Source organism: Bombus fervidus, chromosome 4, assembly GCF_041682495.2.
Source record: "Bombus fervidus isolate BK054 chromosome 4, iyBomFerv1, whole genome shotgun sequence".
Classification (NCBI taxonomy): Eukaryota; Metazoa; Arthropoda; class Insecta; order Hymenoptera; family Apidae; genus Bombus; species Bombus fervidus.
Window position 1 is genome coordinate 15,033,132 of NC_091520.1, and position 22,539 is coordinate 15,055,670.

Sequence of the window (22,539 nt, forward strand, 5' to 3'; positions counted from 1 at the left end):
AAAGATATTGAGAAATGATATTTTTATGACAAAATTATAGGCTACTAATATATTAACGATTTTCGTGATCAATATTTTATTAAAAATGAGAGAGGGTGTCTTAATACTTTAATACGAGTTTAATCATTCGGAAGTAATTAAAAATTTTTAGGTACCTTCAGATAATAAACTAGCAGCTCGTTCAAGCTAGGGTCGTCGTTTAGATTTACGAGATAATACTTGTTCTTTTCCACTTGGATACCAGAGGCTTGAACACTGATTCCCATTTTTTCTAAGGCCTGTTGCCTTTCGTGTTGCAGCCTTTCGGTTTTCACCAGTTTTTCCTCCCACGTTTGCGACATTTCCTTCATTAATCGTTCCGATTCCGACAGCTTCTCCGTTATGTCTGTGCGTTGCTGGCCCACTATCGATCCTTGTCCCTAGAATTTCCGGAAGAAAGAGAATCCTAAGTTTAGTGGAGCGCAGAAGTAATTATTTCTCGAGTAATTTCTACGAATGTAGTTGTTTGTTAAATCCTGAATGAATTGAAATGGAACTACGAAGTAGGAAGTTCGAGGAATCGGTTTAAGATTATTTCCTCTATCTAGTTTATTAAATTCCCAATAGTTTATAACTATGTTGTAAATTATTTACGCCTTTTTTTTTTTTTAAATAAATCTGCTCGATTCAACGAGTTTCATAACTTCGTTGGAATCTCGTCTCTCGTTGAAATATCACATTATTCGTATTTAAGGGAATTAATCTCGATCGTTTTCTTCGACGCTTTCCTTGTAATTTTCTTGACAAAATGTGAAACTTCGACGGGAAGTTTCTAATACGGCTAATTGTAAGAAACTTCTTCAAGTTTTTACCGACCAGCTCTGATGGCCATGTTTGTCTGTCCGGTCTAACGCATAATTAATACAACGATGTTAACGAGTCTTAATCATCTTACAGTTGCATGTAATAGCATCTCTTTCAACGCCTCCACTTCCTGCCTTAATTCCCGAATGATTCTTGCATTTGGATCCTCGTTGACCACCGCGTGATTAACGATTCTCTTGGCTCTGTCCGCGTATCGCAGGGTTGAAAGCGTTTCCTCGTAATTATCCGCGGCAGGAGATATAGTGGCTACCATTACGGTCTTACTGTTCCCGCCAAGGTTATCCTATAATTAAAAGTACAGCATGGTTATAAATGAAAGAAGTTGCTTCTAAAATTAATTAAATCTCGGTGATCGCAAAACTTTGTTTTCTTAATTATTTCTCTGTATTTTAACATCCACAGAGTCTAATTTATTTATTTTTTTCTTTTTAGGCACAGTTATAGCCTACTTGGTAATTATTAACGAATCTCTTCATATTGAAAGTTATAATCAAAAAGTACCATCCTCATCACCCCTTTATATTAATAATTTTGTGTTAATTCTTTCTTTACCGTACCGACGTATCTTTCCCATTGCGTACCTAGCAATTAGCAGGCTAGTCGCATCTAACATTCCAAATATATCAAACGATACCTTCAACAGCCACGTTAGAACGGAGTCCCTGTACGGCACGAACTTGTCCTTATTCTTATTACTTCCGGAATTTTGATCCGCCAGCTTCGAAATGACTAGACCCAACGTCGTTAGGGATCTGCAAACATTTGTCTCTCTTATATCACACGATCCATCACGTCTCTCGTCTATTTCCAGGCCACAGACGCAAACACTTCTAGCCTTATTAACACGGTAGAAGACGGTAAATATTTAATTACAAGCAACGTTTTCTAACCGCGTTAGACGATTAGCTCTATCGTGCCAACAAAAGGAAACTTTACTTGTTTATATTGCTTCCTTCTTTAAGCCTATCGCCCACCGCTCCAGTTTTCACAGCCCTTTCGCTCCCTGCCAAGTCCACCAGGCTCATCCGCGAGACCTTTTCACCGCTGACGCCGCTCTTCGAGTCCGTCAACGTTTGCGTCAGGATGACGGAGAATACAGCGTGCGACCGTGAACTCTCGGAATTCATGTTCGTCGCAGCTACCGTCCTCGACTTGTTCCCCTCCGCCATCAGATTGTCGATGTCCTGCGAAATCATTGCAGTAACTCGTGACGCCAATTTCACTTTTCTCTCGTTACCGCTCGAATCGCACACGCGATATACAGCTTCGAGCGGCATCGACCATATCATCCGGTCGTTGATAGATTACTCGGGTGACTTGACTGACTTGGTGAAAGGTGATTTCTGGGCTCGGGTTACCGGCGAACGGATGGCTGGCATGGAAAAGTTGGGAAATTAAGGCGATTCTGTTGGGAAATTCAGTCGATTCGGCAGGAATGCTGGATTTAACGATCGCAACGGATCGGTAGCTGGCGAGCGTGACGTAACGAGGAGATTCTTGGGTATTCCGAGAACCGGAAAACCGATTTGACATTCTCCGACTTTCGTGTTCGCCTATCGAGACCCAAGTTTTACGAGGGAACCACTTCCATTCGTTTCTCGAATTTTACGTATCCGTCGTTTCTTTGAACTTCCAAAGTCTTTCTCTGTCTCCTTTTTATGATTATCCTGAGGATCATTAAAAGTTGGATATAAAAGAAAGAGAAAGATATTTGGACTTTCTAACGATTTCCATATTCTTACACGCATATGTGCCTGTCTTTTCCAAGATCGTCTTGTAATTTTGAAAATCCGAGAGAGAGAGACAGATCGATTGGAAAATTCGAGTCTTTCAGCGTAATTCCGACAGACACGGTAAACAGTTTCCGTTAATTTGTAGAAACGTAGAGAACTGACCGAGACACGGTGAAGCGAAATACAAACGAAACGTCATGAAATATGAAGGAAGAAGCTGCTAGGTAAACGTTTCTTAAGTTTTCCCTTAAAAGCTACAGGATCGAACGACTGTGCGCGCGACTTCTATGGAAAAAGAGATCGCATCGAAACGATACAAAGGAAAGCCGAAAAACGTGACACGATAGTATCGTAGTTCACAGTCGATGAAGCAAATTGAAACTTATCACGCGTTACTGGTATGCACGAAACGTGTTTGTTGCATAAAAGAGGTAACCACTAGCTTCGCATACATGTAAAACGACCTGATTTTACTTTCTGAAAGGATCGTGTATCGTTATACACCTTCGTTCGTTTAATGTTCGTACGTCGGTCGAGCGATCAGTAAAAGTCATTGGATCGGTGGTAATCGCGACAGTTCAATCAACTTCATCAACATAGAAAATAAACGATTTTTAACGTTCTTTGGAAATGAATATCAATTTCATAATGGACATCAAAGAGATTCTTATTAATTTCGTAAAACGAAGCCACGCTTTTGCCCATAACATTGGGTTGCGCTTCGCGAGGACACGAAATCATTAATTTCGAAAGCTACAAAATTCACCGTTTCGCGATTTAATTGCAGATGATAGTACATTATTGCGGGAATTAAATCGTCGAAGCACCGCAATGACGGATATCGATCATAACAGTTTCAGTTTTGGCAATATGCCATTTACACGCGAAACAAGCGATAAATAACACCGGTGCGATTTGCCGTATCGTGGAAAAACCGGACAAGCGTGTTCCTAGTCTTCGTTTCTCGATAAATAACTCGATCGAAAAGAATATTTAGAATAAACAAGATATATCGTACGAAAGAATACGACAGTATAATTTATACGTAATTTATATACTCGAGTATCTCGCCTATGTTGCGAATAAAACAAATAATATTAAATATCTCGGTATATTGAACGATACAATTTACAATTTACAATTTTCATGTAATTTTAATAATTCGATTGTCATTCGTAACTCGTACGCGTACAGCGTCGAACGAAAGAAAGTTTGAAAGAAAAAGAATGCCAGTGAGACAATGTAATTATACGAGATGTAATTTTACATTTAAATAGATATAATATTGTTTAACAAATATGAAAAGATACGAAAAACGTTTAACGCGAAAGTCATCAACACTCGCAGTGTAGGAAATTCTCAATTTTACTTTCTTCGTTATTTTACTTGCCAGGAGTTTCAGGCACTTACTAACTTAATATTTCAATGCTTTATGCGCACACAAAAGGAATGATTAAAAGGATGGGACGAATATCGATAAATCTTCCCTTACCTGAAAGGATGTGACGGCGAGCTGACTAAGTCCATCCACGTACGGCCCCAGGACATTGTGTTCCCTGACTTTCAGCGACTGTTTGTTCGGCTTTGGATCGAGCAGATCGTGCACCTTCTCGTTGTAGATCTCCATATAGGAGACCTCGACTTTGTAAGTAAGCTCCGAGCTCTGTTGCTTCGCGATCATGTCGAAGAGGTTGTCGCACAGCCGTGGTATGATACCTTTGTTCTCGCCGCTTCCCATCATCGTGTACGATTTCCCGGACCCTTTACAAAATTAGCTTTCTTATTAACTTCGATCAATTGTTAACAAAAATATAGACCATCGGATCATCGTCGTATTTATCAGGTCGTCCGAAAAGTTTCTTTCGTTTTATAAGAAAATAATAGACGCACAATGTTTTTTGTTTTATTGTATTGAATTATGCACAAACGCAATAATAGAAGTACAACGAAATGGATCATACTTAATTCAATAAAATAATATAAAACAGAAGTTGTTGTTCATTTGTTATCACCTTATGAAACGAAAGAAACTTTTCGGACAACCTAATGTATCAACCTGTGGGAAAATTTGTTAAATTCCTTATTAATATTTTAATTTGATATATTATTTATTATTATAATATTAAAATTTTATTTTTATCAATATTGATTAATTCTTTTCATTTCGACGGATGTTTGACGAGAGAATTTGCCAATGTAACGGAATTGAAAATTGAAATCGAAGCTGAATTTTTTCTCCCGAAATTTGTGACTTTTACGAGACACGTACATCGATCTGGAAAATCCTGTTGTTTCTCCTTATTATACACAGCCTCAGAGTTAATGAAACGGGCTAAAAGGATTGTCTTTGCGAGAAGTTATATCTCGGCGATAAAACCACTACACCTCGAAGAGATAAGAGACATCCCGTAATTTTTGCCAGGCTTTATGACTCCTTCTTTGGAAATGTTTAGCCACGGGGCGAGTTATGTAAATGAAGTAATTGAGCGAGGGTTGGCGTTTAGATGTTATCAGGACCGAGCGCAGGATGGACTAATGGACCGTTTCAAACGTAGAACACGAACCCGATGAACCACAGCAAAATTTTAATAATTTCTAGTCTATAAAATTGCGACTAAAGTCAGAGTTCAAATCGAAGCACGTTAGTGATAGAATCTATTTTAGTCGGGCTACGACTATGATCCACTCAGACTGCAACTCGATTTCATAAAGTTTTATAGATGAAACGTGTTCCAATTGAAATCCTGTCGAAAAATCGCAAGACGATGGATCGCGCAAACCAAGGCAGATCACCCTTCGGTAAACTCAATTAATTTTCAATTACGCGTATTCAAATTTCCACGTCAAACACATTTTCCTACCCATCGTTAACGTCCAAGTCTCCTTTTAATTCCAATCAGTTTCAAAGAAACTGACGTCGCTTCGATCACCGACAAACCACCCTTTCATGGGCAGAAACCATAATCGATATTCTCGACGATTCTCATAATGCAAACATATTTTTTCACCCCATTATTAACTTGTAAATCTTCCTTTAAATCCTCGGCTCTCGAAGAAACCTGTAAGACCGCGACGATCAACAGCGAACCATCCTCCAACAGGCTTAACCCCCAATTGACACCATTGTTTCCTCGAACGTTAACAGGTTTAAGTTCGCATTCTCATCTACAATTTCTCATAAGACGTACAAGCATTCTATCCTGCTATAATCCCTTGAGACGATGAGCAGAGGAGAGGTGCAATCCGATTGATCGATGACAAGCGAGCAGCTAAGTGCGAGAAGACGCGAGAGTCTTTAGAAGTGCGTAATCTTGTTCCTTTTTCTTTTTTTTTTTTTTTCTTTCTTGTTCACCCTCCTTTCTAACATCGCGGCAGTGATCGAACGTCGAGGGAAGTTCAATATTCGTCGTCGTCGTCGTCGTCGTCGTCATCGCCCACGCTAGGGTCAATGGCTCTCCCTTTCGACCGCTATCGTGACTATGCGAATATCTATTGCATTTATAGGAAATTTAAATATGGAAAAATGCACAGAGTGCGCGTGACATGAAAACATATGCGGAACATCCTAAGCGAAGCTATTTGTTATAAGCAGCGGATAATGTGGATTTATTATGCGCTAGAGGGAAACTTAAAATTCTAAAAAAATACACGTAATACGTAAAAATGATAGGCGCAAAGTATCCAAAGTACAGCGTTACGTATTATAATATTCAGAAGGTGAAACGAATTTCTACTCTCTTCCTGGATATCGAGAAGCCTGAAACTTATTCCACAAAGTCTGGCGCGGAGATTACCGCGAGTAATTAAAAATCATTGTCCGAGGCAAATTTATCGCTTGCTTGAATCGTACGCGAGCAATGGAAAGATTTATGGCAAGGGTCAAAGACGCATACTGGAAAATTAGGAAAATCTTCAGAGAATCCTTCTAGGACCAATTCTGTACACGCTACACTGTGACATAGACCGCACAAAATGGCAAAAGAGCAGCAACTATAACGCTGCAAGATCGCATCCGAAAAGCAGAAAACTGGCTGCAACTCGAAACGACGAAAGCAAACGCAAACAGATGCAAACACATCATGTTCTCACTTCGCGAAAGACATCAAGTGTCGAGCTGAACGACATAGTCATCCCTCAAAGTAAACAGGTCAAGTAGATAGGCTGCTGATGGTAGGATTTAGACTCGAAACTCGCAAACGGGAAGATCGCGCGAAGAAGGTAATAGAAAATACAAAGGTCAGAAGGTAATGAACGTTAACAACCAGAAAATCAAAAGTCGAAATAGAAAATAAATTAGCGATATAAAAAACAATGATCAAACCCATACGAACCTATGGAACAGTCCTACTGGGATTAGCAGCAACGAGCCACGTCGCTAGATTTAAATAGCTACGATCAATTATACTCGCAACAGTTGTCGATTCATCGTGATATATCGCGAAGGAAGATCCAGGGAAAGATCTAAAAATACCAACCATTCAAGGGGAAATTCAGAGAAACGTAATAAAAGAGCTGCGCAACGTTCTAATCGACTAGCCCTGGAAACCTAAAAAGGCCAGGTTGAACGAAGGTTAAAAAAGAAGCATCCTACTGACTTGTTATGGAACTCCCATGGGATACGCGTTGCATTAGCAAGATGAAATCCTACCGAGGATAGTCACCCAAGTGGTAATTCATAGCTGGAAGAATTCTTCGAATGTCCAATCGAACAAATTGTAAAGAGAAATAACCGAAATAAAAAAAAAGACATTTCCACTTCGATTCCATTTGGTTAATTCGCTTTAAAAGCAGAAAGAAAAGGAAAAAAGGGGCCAATGTCTCTGTAAGGTGAACCGTGCTCATACTGTCCACGTTTTATCGGCGTTGGCCCCCTCTAATTGTGTTATTCGTCGCGCAAAAGCGGGTGGCGGTGATCTTGTTCACGGGGTGGAACTGGGTGTTCTCGCCTTATCGGCAGAAATAAAACGTTAGGTGAAAACGGTGAACGTGGATGTCGAACGACGTAGAAAATCAGTAACAGGCGTTTCTTTCGCTTGCTGCCTCATTTGGTCGGGGATTAGGACCTTTTCTATCATGTTTTTCCTTCCATTATCTTGCACATTTTCGTTCTTTGTCTTCTATTTCTAGTCCTCGCGTTCCTTTTCTTCTCTTTTCCCTTTTTCTGATCGTTTTCACTTCTGGTTCTTCTTCTTCCGCACTGTACGTTTCACGCTGCTTTGCTTTCTTTTCACCTTTTTCGCTTCTTTTCTCACGTTTGAACGTTTAGAGTGCCATTTCCTGCACATATAGTTTATAGATGCTGATAAACGGTATCTTAAATAAAAAAGTTTGCGCGATATACTGTCGTTCACAAGTTGTGTATAGTTTCGCTTCAGACCGGCGTATATCGATAATTTGAAAAGGTTGTTTGTTTTTTATCTAATCTCCGTGAAACACAAATTGAGTCAAGTTTTCCGCAAACGCTAAGTTCTAAAGGTGTACTCTTTATAATGGACGACGTACATTTTTATTATCGTGGATTTTTCCATTATGCTTTCTACGCTACTTAAGTTTAGAAATGTTCCTTTTTTTTTATCTTTACTTATTTAGAGTCGCGTCCGCCTCTGAAGATTACCAGCGACTATAGTCCTGTACAATCGTTTTCACAGGACTTTTACAATGTTAAACCAGTTGTTTGGTCATAAATAGTACCAGTACCATGTAACACACGCTAGTTGTATAGTAAATATCGTTACCTTCCCTGTCATTAGATTAATCGGAAAACGTTTGTGTCTCTTAGAAACCAGACTCGTTTTATTTCTTCCCTCATCGTCTTGAGGCTTTTTTGAATATTGCGTCGTTGCATTGCGTTTTGAAAATCAGCGACTCGCTTTAGCCAAGTTTCAATTAACTGTGATAACCAACCTGCAGTTTACGCCAGTGCATAAATTTCTGTTATCACACGCTATTCGCTATTATTTCCCTCTGTCTTTCAATTGGCAGTATTATTTCCTTAATCCTTAACCCGTGCGCTTTTAAGCGCATAGCCGGCCTCTAATCGACGCTGCTTCTCTCCGTATTATTCTCTCTCGGATTTAAACGCAGCATAAAAACCAGCTTCCTTTTCGTCTCTCGCGAGAAAAGGACGGTTAAAAATGTTCAGAATCAAAATTTACGTCGAGCGAATAAATTCTTTGCGCGTTGAAGATCTACGAATCATTGAGATCACAATCGACGCTCGGCTTTTTCTCCTTTGTCCTTTTCACCAGGAAATTTGTCGAGTGGAATTTTGAAATCAAAATTCGTGTCAAAGCGAAGAAGGAAAGTCGTGACGGAAAAATCCACAGGTTGCACGCGATACGGAAAATTAGAAAAAATATCCGAAGCAGCGTACTATCGCGATATTTAGCAGACTCGAACAAATTTCTATTTAGACACTATTTCTCTAATTACGTTCGCGAGAACATAAAATCGTTCGAACATCCGCAGTCTCGTTAGCAGTCACGCGACCGTCAACGCTGCATTCGCTATGCAACGAACGGTAAATAATCAGATTCTTGCCGATTAATGACGATCTCGTCGGAACGGAGAGACTTAAAGACCACAGCGAAGCGACAAATCCGTAATGCGACACGCTTGTGCAATGTTAATGAAACCAGAATCTGATCAAAGTAAGTACGTGGAAACGTTCCACGTGAAGGGAGTTTAATCAGCTACGTGTTACGTTGGGTGTGGCTGTCTGAAGAACCGTGAAATCAAGGTCGAAATGTTAAACGCGTATAACCTATCATGTTATTTATTACTAGTTTCCAAATTATCTACAACATAATCGGAATTCGTTCGATTCGACCGAAGAAAAGAATACACTGTATACGCGAACGTCAATGAAACATGTCCATATCCGAAAGGGAAAAATCCGCAACTGGGAAATATCAAGTTGTCCGAAAAGTTTCTTTCGTTTTATGAGCAAATAATAGACGCGCAATGTTTTTTGTTTTAGATTATTTTTATTATTATCCATTTTGTTCTGTTGGGATAAACACCGCGACATTTCACAAACTTGGTTTCACTTTTAGACGGAGGTGCATTGTTGTGAAAAATATATTTGCGAAAGAAAGACACTTTTCGGACAAGCTAATAAAATATATGCAAGCAGAGGAAAATCGATGAGTGTTTTCGTATTATTTATTCCGTATTGCGGTGAACTAAAGTTGTAATTCTACGAGAGGTTGAGATTGCTTATGTCTCTATTCAGAAATAACAATGATCGGTGTCTTAAGATAGTACATAGAATTATTTGTAAGTTTTATATTTTCTAGTTAACCACGATATTTAGTGGAATCGTCTGAGACATTAATTACATACAGGCTGGAGCAATTATTCTATTCTATTATTTTATTTTATAATTAAATTTATTATCAGGTTGTTCGAAAAGTTTCTTTCGTTTTATGGGGAAATAATAGACGCACAATGTTTTTTGTTTTATATTATTTATATTATCCATTTTGTTCTGTTGAGATAAACACCGCGACATTTCACAGACTTGGTTTCACTTTTGTACAAAGGTGCATTGTTGTGAAAAATATATTTGCGAAGAAAAGACACTTTTCGGACAAGCTAATATTATCTTCGGATAACAAAACTTTTGGTATTCTGAAAATGAATGCTCGGATAGGAATGGCTATAAAATCTCTATATTCTTCCAAAAGTTTCTCTCGTTTCTTCTATTACTACAAAATGGATGCAACGTAATTCGATAAATTAATATAAAAGAAAAAATGTGGTGCATCTATTATTCCCTTATAAAGGACAAGAAACTTTTGCGACGACCTAATATTTCGAAACTGCAAAGAAATTTCGAACGTTGCTACGTAAAGTTCGAATTAAGTTTAAAATTAGTTACACCGTCGTGTGTAACTTAGCCACAGATTCGAATTCCTCCTACCAAATCTACGTTACAGGAAAGCTAGTAGATTATCTAAACATCGTATTAGATAAGATTAGGAAGCAAGAAGTTAGGTTTGCCTCGGGTTACGTTCAGTTAAATCTATCACTATCTGATGCTACCTATAAATCCCAATTCCCTCCACTAAATCTATGTCGCCTCGCAGGAGAATCCGCTAGATTCCGTCAGATATCGTTAACGCAGATCACCAATGACAGGTACAGGGCACGAGGATTTATGTATGTACATAGAATTTCATTTAGCAAAGCTCAACTCGATCTTTGTATCGTAAAATATATTTTGTTACGCTGGTTCTATGGTTAATCGGTATATCGATGGTATGTTGTCTCACCGGTTTGACCGTAGGCGAAAATGCAGGCGTTGTAACCTTGGAACGCATTGTCCAAAATGTCGCGACCCAGGGCGTCGAACACCACATCTTGATTCGCAAAGTTTTCCACGGCCGGGTCCAGGGAATAGAAACAATGATCGAACGCGAAGGTTTTCGGCTTGCTCCTGTAACAACACGAAAAGGTATGCCATTCGTTAGCACATTTCGTAAAAACTTACTAAGAACGTAAAATTAAGAGCTGACATTTTTGAATTAACGTCGTTTCAACTGAAAACCTCGAGATAGAGATATTCACCGAAAGCTCAAACGTATGATCGTTGTTTTATGTTTTACGGAAAAATGAAACGAAGAAACAGAAGAGAGAAGAAAATGATGGAGAGGTAGAAGAAGAAGAGATAGAAGAGGAAGTCGAAGAGGAAGAAGAAGTCGATGGAGATGGCGAGGAAGACGATGAAGATGATAAGATACCAGAAGGAGAAGAAAGGAAAAAGAACTGAAAGAGAAAAGGAACATTTATATGTGGAATTAGTATTAAAAATTATTTATCTATCAGAGTAATTATTTTCATTTGTTCAGTGTTTTTAGTGAAACTTAGAATTGAAATCTCTGATAGAGATTAAATTTCCATTTTAAAAATATAAATAAACCGATGAAATTCAGTCGTTCTTTTACTAAAAATTCAAGAAAAATAACTTTGTTTATTACACTTTATCGATTATATAATATAGTTTATTAGAACTATTTCATCACTTTATTTAATTGCTAATTACTTAATATATATATAAAAGAATACATTTTATAGTCAAAATATTTGTACAGTAAAATTTAAAAATGAAACGAAGAAACAGAAGAGAGAAGAAAATGATGGAGAGGTAGAAGAAGAAGAGATAGAAGAGGAAGTCGAAGAGGAAGAAGAAGTCGATGGAGATGGCGAGGAAGACGATAAGGATGATAAGATACCAGAAGGAGAAGAAAGGAAAAAGAACTGAAAGAGAAAAGGAACATTTATATGTGGAATTGGTATCAAAAATTATTTATCTATCAGAGTAATTATTTTCATTTGTCCAGTGTTTTTAATGAAACTTAGAATTGAAATCTCTGATAGAGATTAAAATAAAATATAAATAAACCGATGAAATTCAGTCGTTCTTTTACTAAAAATTCAAGCAAAATAACTTTGTTTATTACACTTTATCGATTATATAATATAGCTACATTATGTATATAAAAAAATACATTTTATTGTCAAAATATTTGTACAGTAAAATTTTAGAAATTGAATAGTACAGATTTAATTTTCATTGATACGTCAAAGTATAGTTGGAAACTTCTCGTTTCTATATCTTCGATATATGTATCGTAATATTGGTTCATAAATATAAAATAGAAAATCTCCGGGAGGTTTCTAAAGGAATAATGACATTATTCCGATAATTACACATATTTCTCAGTGTCATATCTGTCATCGATTTACGAGCTCCTGGGACTTGGTCGATGAAAAAGTTAGTTGCGTGTCGAGGGCTGATTTGTAACCCTTTCCGATGCCAGAAACGTTTTCGGTATTAAATCCCGAAGTTTCCCTCCGGGAATGAAACCGTACGTGAGCTGAGAGTGAAATCGCGTTTACAACACATTACTTCTCAACGTATTTTACCAATAATATTTGAATAATCAAGAGTAATGGCAACCAACTCGATTCTCATTAGTTACGAACGACGTTCCATTTACAAAATAAAAAAAAAAATTCTCTTCCCACGAACGATCGAACAATTCGATCGTTGTACCTTTAATTTTGATTACTCGACAAAATGTCCTCAAACTCCTCGATTATTAATTACTGCTTATTATTAATGCTGCTGTTATCCTCGAATTTTTATATTCTAATCTATATTGCAAGATATATATATTTTCGTAGAAAATAGGGAAAATTTTCAATGCCTTAAGAAAATGTTCGACATAAAATTGAAACGGCAAATCAAACGTATCAATGACAGTTCTTTCGTGTTTTGCTCAAACTTGAGATACCTTTTGATATTAAAAAGATACGAAAGAAGCTCGAAAGAAGGCAGCGTATTAAAATACTATATCAGTAGCGGGTGAAATATAATTAACCCTTTAACGTAGGATTGTCCTAATCGACCTAATCCGTGAAAATGCACGATCATTTCTAACGCAATTGTTTCTCGGTCGTAGTATAGCAACATATTTTTCTGTAACTCTGTAATTTTCCATATTTTACCTTCATCTTATTTTATTATATTCCTGTAGTTCCGATACATTATACAAGCCGCTTATTTCGAATTGCAGGTCGAGTACATTTTTCGAAAAAATAGAGAAAGCGAAAAATGTGTTTCAATGAACGTATTTCATGAAAGATATTTCAACGTGAACTTTCTATTCATAAACAACGCACGATTTACATTTTGTTTTGTTCAATTGAAAATTCGATAAAGAGCGCAATCGCAAAATGTCTAATGCGTAATCATTTATTTCGAAATGCGATGCGAGGTCATTTCCTGCGATCTACACAGTTTCCTCCAACAGTCGTCGCATCGGTAGAATCAAAAACAAACGATATGAAAATTAAACAGCGGTAGTTTGCTTTTCCCGCTTTTATCTACAAACGAAAGCGGATTACATTACACAAAACATACACTTTGAACGATTAAAATTTAATCAGTTCTACGATTCACTAATTTCGAACGTAGCGTTCAGGTTCGTTTCTCATACAGAAGGAAGACACTGGCCTGGCTAATTCTCAAAGTAACAGAAGGAAATCGTTCGTATATTGAATTCAAATCTACTTAAACATATTGCAGAGAAGTGGACAAACCAAGCAGAGCGTATCAATATTTTTCGATCGATGGAAACGCGGACGCTTCAACATCCCGAAACAAAGGAAGATGGACTCGCGCCACTTTCAAAATCAACGGTCCATGTACTAATTTTACTAGTTTTTGGTACACAAAGTAGGTGTGAAACACAAAGTAGGAAGCAGAAAGTTGCAAGTGTTTCCATAAATATTGGATTGGAAACTAAGTGATTGCGGATTTTGTCAATGCCACCTAATGACAAAATCCGCAATCACTTAGTTGCCAACGCAATACATTTATTAGTAAAAAAATTGGTTAAAACGTCTTGTAAAAGTTAGTTTAAAATGATCGACTAACTGTATCGTACCGGCTTGTGCATTTTAGACGATCAGCTGTGCTCATTTTTTACATTGTCACGAGTGTCAAGAAAGGTTCCAGAGGTAACAAGGATAAAAGCAAGTCATTTTTATGATTTTCTTCTTCGACTAACTACTGACTCTACGAGTCTAGACGTTTCTGGCGTGTAAGTAAATGGCGTTGAAGCGCGCAAGCGTTGAAGCAACTCTTTTTATTTCACTTCTCCTTATCGTTTGTTGCATATGATACGAGCCCAGCGATCATCCTTTATAATGTAACCATCGTTGGCGTACAGTATGGCATCTGTCACAGCCATCAGAACGCAGAAGCAAAGAGATTTTTCTTAACGTTAGATACTTCACGTTGACATCGCACCTATTCTCCCAACAAATCTCCAACATCTTCTCTGACAGATAAATAGAGCGTACGTTGTTTAAAAAGAATATTAGAAAATAATCGAATAGAAATTCGAGGTTCGATCTCCCAGGACAGATTTACAACCAAGCGAATGAGTTTTGTTCGAAATTGATGGAGCAATTAGTTTTTCAATTATCGCGCACGCCGGTTTAAAAAAGTTATCGAACGTTGCGCATAAAACAGTTGATAAACGATAAAAAGAATCGAAATATAAAAAAGAAAAAATTAGATTTCTACCTCGAGACTATATCTACGTCCCAGGAAAACGTCTAGTTCCGTGTAATTAGTAGTTAGAGTAAAAAAAAAAAATTCGTGAAATTCGTTGGCTTTTGTCGTCGTCGCACGAGAATCCGCCCCCTCCCCCTTTGAGGGGCTAATCCCGAACGAGCAGACATAACGAAGAGAATTATGTCGCTTCGAGGTTAACAGAAATTCTCCGTTGTACGTGACGGAATAACTAGAGAAAAGGCATTTTCCATCGCGCAGGAAATACGAAGGCTCGTTCCATTGGAAATGAAAACGATTTCCTCTTGTCCTGGATATATCAGAGCCACGACCCCTGTTTCAACGTCAAAAGGCTCCAGAAGTCGTTGAAAACGAGCGTCGTTCCACGCATCGGCCGGCTATCGATTTCCTGTCGCATTTTCTCCACGAGTAATCAGTTTCCATCGGTTTTTCCTGCCCCGAGAAGAAAAGAAAAAAAAAAAAGAAAAAAAACTGGAACGCTTCGACTTCCAGGCCACACCGAGTCATTACGGGGCTTGTGATTTCGGATAAAATCGTTCGTCGAGGACGAATCACAAAGACATCCACTTCGAGACTGGCCAGAATCATTATCGACGGCCATCCACGCGAAACTTTGCCGATGTTTGCGTTTCGCTTTGAAATTCCGAAGAATCTTCTTGCAGGCTGTGCAAGAAGGTCTCCTTCTTCCACTCTTTTTAAGAAGCGTCCGGTTCATACCGATGCGCATTCTATCTTCCAATTTGCGTGAAAGCTTTTGGATCGAAGTATGAAACGCATATTTTATGTATATTGCTAAATTTTTCTGAAGATTTCTAACTAAGAAGTTTCCTCGTAGCTATTCTTTCTTACCTCTCCTTTTCTCCTTCTAGGAATGTGTATGGTCGATTCCAATACAAGAGTTTACTAAAGCCCTTGCTCACTTCGTCTAAAATAATTATATCTTTCTGTATTTTACGTTAACGTAATTATTAATCCATTTGTATCCGCGCGCTGCAACTGTTTTCCATCACCGAGCGACTGCTTTTTTTATTTCCATTTTAATCTAAATAATTTTTTTTAAATAAATAATTTTTACATTTCTCCTCTGTTATAAAGAATGTAAGATGCGATGTTTGCGAAGTAACATCGTTTTGAACAGTAAATCTTCGATAAACTCCATGAAGAATTCGGATGTCATTTACTGCACCTACGACCGACTGTGCACGGTGACAGGGACCAGTCCTCTTAAGTAGAGCCATGATGCAAATGAGTTAATAATCGTAATTTCTCTTTATGCGTTATAGCAACCGATAAAAATACACTAAATGCAATTTCAAAGCTTTCCTATATCATATACATAGTATATATATTTAAGTATCGAATTATATTTTATTATATTATAATTATTCTCATGTATTCCATACTATTGTTATATACATTCACTTTACATAATAATTTCCATCGAAACGCGATATTTTGCTGCAGTAGAAAACGCAGAAGCGTTATACAACGTAATGGAAAACAAACTTGTACGATAATTATTCGTTGAAACTTTCGTTTCGCTCACTACTGTACCATATTTCGTTTCTTATGGCTCGATATAATTTCACTTCTTTTAATTACGATGCAAACAAGCGTACAGGTAAAAAGTACGACGAGTTATTAATTAGTTGGCAAAGTATGGCGACACAAAGCTTTGACGGGAGCATGTCAGCGATGGCGAAAAAATTGCCCGTGTAAACCGGGGTCAATATCGATCCACGCCCCCGTTAAGTCCGCTCGACGACTCGCCGGAAACCTTTTGCGTTTGCCATATTCCTCTTCGTGTTTACCCGCCTCGTATTCCGCGATTTTTGCGTGGCCGTGTGTAAACTTTCGACTGGGACGTGTCCCACTAATTGTGTTTGCCTTTAATGTGGCTACTTTGAAATTGGGACGCCAACTGCCACGCGGAGTGTCGAAACACGCGGGATTACGTTATATCGCACAGACTTTCTTCTTCTCGAGTAGTAGGCGGCCTTACGCATAGCGTGCGATAACTCAAGAAACGAATCTATCGTTTAACAGAAATAATCACGCGTCTCGTATCGTAATAACATCGACAGCGATAACGGTAAAGCAACGAAGCTAATAATTAACGATAACAATGAAAATATCTAGTAATTTTGCTTATAATTACAGAAATACCGAAATAATCTATAGAATTTGTTCGTATATTTTCTACGATATCTTTTTCGTATCCTTTTCATATCGACATTCTATTTGTTTATTCATTCTGTAGAGAATTGTGAATCTTAGTCGCCGAAATAAATGTATAGGAATATTCACATTACACGTAGAAATGATATGAAAATAGTTTCATGTTTATTTAATATGTGATTTACAAGATATTCGTAGATACCCATTGCACGTGTCTCAGCACTCTTTTTGTCTCACCATCTTTTTACCACTATGCGTACGGAACAGTTGTATTATTTTGTTCTACGAGACGCTACGCACGTACATACTCCCACACACACTTATACTCATATATGTGTGCCACTACTACGCGGCTAATCCAGTGTAGTAAACAAAATTACGTATATCTCAATACACTCTTTATTTTGGTTTCTTATGCGCAGTATCTATGGTAAAGAATGGTTTGTTGAAATAAACGAAGCCTTGTTACGATATGTCGCTATCAAATGTTACCAAGGCGCCACGGTGGTCATCCGTGACCACCAATAAAATAGACGGTCCATTGGGGAAGAAAATTGTCTTACATGAATTTATTATTATTTTGTTATATATTTTGAATAATAAAAATACTCCCGTAGCACCCTGAGCGAAACGTGATTTTGGCGTGGCAGTCAAAGTGTTTAATAGACAATGTTATGTTATCTATATAATTCGAAATTTCCACATTTATAGCGATATACGTGATTACGCCAGCTTTCCGCGTTACGTCAACATCGAAACATAAAATACCAGAAGATCGTTACTGTTACGGTATTTGCAACAAAGCTCATAGCAGCGATCATGATTTTCACATTGTTCGTGTCGCTCCACTTTCAGTTACATTGCAGCTTACAACAACAGTTATTAATACGTGGACGTGAAACGTAGCATTTATGGTAACGAGGTCTAACAACGTCGCTACGAGCTCTTCAGTATCTAAACTAAATGAACGTTTGCCTGAGTTACCTCTCGACCTTCTAATTTGACAAGCGACGTGTAACGACGACGGTGCGGGTTCTCAGAGTCGTAGTTCTTACTCGATATCTCCACGAAATTTCGAGAAATTTAAGCTGGCTAAGCATAAACGCGGTTAAAAGTGATTTCTTCGGAAAGTTTTTACGAGATCGATAGACGACGAGACGATAATGAACGTCGTATCCGTTTTGGAAACGATCGAATCGATTTCAGAGTTCGTAAGCTGGACTCGCCTAAACGACGATCGTTCTTCGTCCCATGAATACGATAAAACTTTTTCCATCGGCCTGTAAACGTGCCAGGAGACGAGCGTCTGCCTGCCCTCCACTCTGCCAACTAGAATCGCCGATCTCGTTGCAAGCCGTAGCCATTTAACGACCCCTCGAATCCGAACAACGATTCTGCATCGACACGGCTAATTTGCATAATCGCGTGGATGGACGAGCGTCTGCATGTCCACTGGACGATTAGAAAGCGTTGCGATAGACAACTTTCGCAACGACTAAGGATAAAGCTGCAGAGGAGGCTCGTTTAAATGGGGTTGTTGGCGAAGATACGTTTCCCAGAGCCAGTTTGGGGTGGATCGTTCTCGAGTAGATGGGACGCTAGTTTTGAAATAATAGTTTTACGATATCCGAGATACGTTGATTCTTCGCAGTAATTATTCAGGATAGTGGTCTTACGTAATCGTATCGACTCTCCTATTTCATAAATAAGCGAAATAAAGAATCGTGTTTTTTTAAATAAATTTACGTAAAATTGTACAAAAACATCTGTCCCAATACTTTCTTTTCTATATCTCTTACTGCACACGCAGAAGAGCTTAAATGCATATAAATAAATTTTCGAAACAAAAAGCTGCTCTTTATCTTGCAATACTATAACTGTCTTTCTCAATTTTTCCCTCTTCCATGTGTTTTTCACAAAGGCTCGATTTATTCCAACTTCTCTCTTTCAACACACACCCACATATTTTTCTAACAACATACAGTACAACCCACCTATGGTCGCCTGAATCACTGTCTACGTTACACGTATAAAACATACCCAGGTTTCATGCGAAAATATAAAACATATCCAAAGCATAATATTTGCAACGTACAACGTACCATTCGTTTCCATTCTATCCATACAACTACAAATTTGCGTACGTATCCGTAGAATGCTCATCAACCGCTACAACCACCCACTCTACGTTAATTCTTTTAATCGAGGTTTCGCATTAAGCATTGTCTATCGCGCAATCTAAAAATACCACGTCCATCAAACGAGACGTTCTCAATTCCTGATAACACACACACACACACACACACACACCAATTACAAACAACACGACATTCGTCCTAAAGTCTATCAAAAATTACAATCTCCCGCTATATCCACCCTTCGTCAAAAGAGAAAAAGGGAAACACCCTTTCACAATTAATAAACACCCCTTCGACTTACCACCAGCAAAGCAAACACACCTTTCCATGTACAACACGCACAACACGGAAACAAACCTGCCTTTTTCCCTTCCGAGAGTCCTCTGCGAAGCGAACTCTTGCCCGTCGTTAACAACGCGACGAGGACAACGCCTGGTCGTTCACCTCCTTTGGAGAATCGTGTCGAAAGGGAAGAAAGAAAAAATGGTGGGGATCGCGGAAACAACACTTGGCACACGCGAATTGGGCCGACATCGCGTCATAGAAATAGACGGAGAGATTTGTTTTCGCGTTTTGTAGCACGTTACGGGGACACGGTGTGCAAAAGGCGACGCAGGCCGCTCGATAGTCCCTGTTTTAATCGAGAGCCGAGCCTCTCGAGCTGGCCGGCTGGCCATCGCGTGACAAAATCCCTTTCAACGTGCATCTACCGGGTGTACAGGAAATGGCGTATCTTCTCGATGGAAAATTTTACGAGCCAGAACGTGGGCTATCGTCCATGGATCGCGGAGCATTTGCGATCGAATGGGAACTTGTAGAATAAAGGTCAGTTTGGCGCGATTAGCACAGTTTGAGAAAAGGCTAGTCTTGGTATCAGGTCGTCCGAAAAGTTTCTTTCGTTTCATAAGAAAATAATAGACGCACAATGTTTTTTGTTTTATTGTATAACGAAATGGATCATACTTAATTCAATAAAATAATATAAAACAGAAATTGATGTTCATCTATTATCACCTTATGAAACGAAAGAAACTTTTCGGACAACCTAATACTTACGCGACAGAGCGTTTTCAGCTATACGATTGATATACGATCGATGTGAAAGTTTAAACGTTGGTAACTGATCATCTATTTATAATTATAATATTCGTTGGTCTTGTCAAGTAAAGTAACGTTTTAAAAGTAAAATTACACAGCGAAACTATTATAATAACACGATTTTTTTAATATTTCAAGCCTTTCAAACTTTCGTTTCTTCGTATCGTACTGTACGTTTCGATGATACGATTGGCGGACACGCGAACTTTCGTGTAACAAGAAATATACATGTCATACGTGTTACAGATGTACAGGCGTTAATAAGGTGTTGTTAAAAAATGAACTCCCTTTTTCGAAGGTCGTGGTTCTATATATATACATACACTATTAAATAAAATAATGGAAACATGTTATACGTCATATATATGTATACGACATATAACAGCTGTTTCCATTATCTTATATCAGGTTGTCCGAACCTAATATATTTATACAACATTTGTATAATTTGTATTGTAACATTTATACAAACATGAAACCTAATCTGTCGAACGTTGTGATCCTTATTTTGATAGAAGAAAATGGATCATACGTAAATCGATAAAATAATCTAAAACGGAAAACGTTGTGCATCCATTGTTTCCTTATAAAACGAAAGAAACTTTTCGGACGACCTAATAGAATTTTATCTACTATTTAATACGTAAAATAATAAATATTTTGTTGTATATACGCGATCTTACATATTGCACATACACAATCTATTATTTAATAACAGAAAAGCCTGTTATTTGTCATATACGTACACGATGTATAAGATTTTTCTATTCCATTATTTTGTTCCACCCTTGTACACAGCTATATATAGATACACGACCTTCCAAAAACCGAATACATTTTTTATTAACACCTTTTGTACATACGTAGAAATACAGGCTCCTTGGTATACATGTAGGTGAACTGTAACGACCTTCGACACGGAAACCTCTGCGGTGGTCAGACCGTCAGTAGTAGAGGTATACAGGTGGTCAGGCAATGGAACTGGGTTATAACGGTTGGCATAAATGCTCGCGTTCGGGGTTGACGTTTAGCAAACTACGAAATTCCGTATTACAGTTTGGATTTTTACGGCCGTTCCTATTCTCTGCCAAATTTTCCAAGTGGTTCAGAAATTTAGTTTTAGAATATCTTCGTCGAAGTAGGTAAAAGAGGATAATTTATCTTCTACACAGTAACGCGGAAGATCTTTGTTCGCTAATTTATTATAGATATCGTTAATTGTACGTTTGACGGAGAACTACTGACAAATGGTTACCATTTAAATAAATTAACCAACAAATAAATTAACTTTACTGAAAGTTGTTTAATATTTCGAAATTCTCATTTATTCTGGAACGTCGAAATAATTAAAAATTTCTCGATGTAAAATGAAAATGAATTGCAGTTTCGTCGAAGTCTCTTCCATGATTCTTTAGAATTAGCGAATATTGGATGGAAATTGTCTGTAGTTTAGGAAAAGGTTAACTAGAATTGCGTATTAATCTACGTTACGATTTTTATTTTAAAAAAAAGGAACCACAGACTCCGCGTTGTCGAGGCATAAAATTGAACGGGAGAAATTGCGGATCATGTTACGTTTAATACGCTTTACATTTGGAGGCGTGTAGAAGCAAGGAAATAGCCGATCTTCAAGGGATTTCTCTCTTCAAACGTTCGACGTTTCCAACGTTTGCACAGTCTTCAAAATAAATAGTCGGGAAAGTGATCGAAGCTTCGAGTAACTATAACGTGCACCAAGTTTCCAACCTGTGATCGTAACTGCAAATATACTCACACATATACGATGTCATCCGCAGGATAGAAGAGACGAAGAAAAGCATCGAAGAAAAGAAAAACAAGTTGGATGGTGTAAACTCAAATTTGATATGTAAATTTCTGCGAGCAAGAAGGTCAGTTTTAAAATACAATACAAGCATCCATAAAAGTTTTCACGTATTCTACAGAATATATAACAATTTTAAACTACACAGTCTCGCCATAAAATTTGCGTATTATACGATAAGAAGACTAAAAGGGTTAACACCAGAATTATTAAACCGGTTAAAACGATCGATTCGAGATCTCTGGCATTTCCAACACCGAAAAAATGTACGTGTTCGTAACAATATCATTTACCATCATCGTTAATTTCCATTTCATTCGAACGAAAGTATGATCGCTTGTACATCTTCGTCTTCGTGTGTATCGCTTTAATAACTTTATTTATTTAAATTAATTCGATATTTATATAAAATTCCAGCTCGTTGAACATAGTTCAAAATTATGCAACAATTTTCACGCAGCGTTAAATTTAATAAATTCGACGCTATCGTCTAATATTTGCCGTTATACTTTCCCACGTAGAAGCTTTAATTTTCCAAATCACCTACAATGGAATTTCATTGCACGCGGCAAGTATAGGAAGCTTTTCTTTTACATT

At 37.8% G+C, this 22,539-nt stretch overlaps 1 protein-coding gene across 7 annotated transcripts in view; it reads right to left on the bottom strand.

Annotated features, from left to right (window-relative positions):
- The window catches only part of LOC139986319 (kinesin-like protein KIF13A), a 157,990-nt gene that overhangs the window by 18,519 nt on the left and 116,932 nt on the right, over window positions 1-22,539 (bottom strand). For all 7 annotated transcript variants that reach the window (XM_072001540.1, XM_072001539.1, XM_072001542.1 and 4 more), the window contains exons 3-8: window positions 10,874-11,037; window positions 4,090-4,358; window positions 1,801-2,048; window positions 1,499-1,616; window positions 935-1,147; window positions 156-419 (exon numbers count right to left, since the gene is read on the bottom strand). In XM_072001540.1, the coding sequence (XP_071857641.1) occupies window positions 156-419; window positions 935-1,147; window positions 1,499-1,616; window positions 1,801-2,048; window positions 4,090-4,358; window positions 10,874-11,037 (1,276 nt within the window). The remainder of the gene's footprint in view (window positions 1-155; window positions 420-934; window positions 1,148-1,498; window positions 1,617-1,800; window positions 2,049-4,089; window positions 4,359-10,873; window positions 11,038-22,539) is intronic.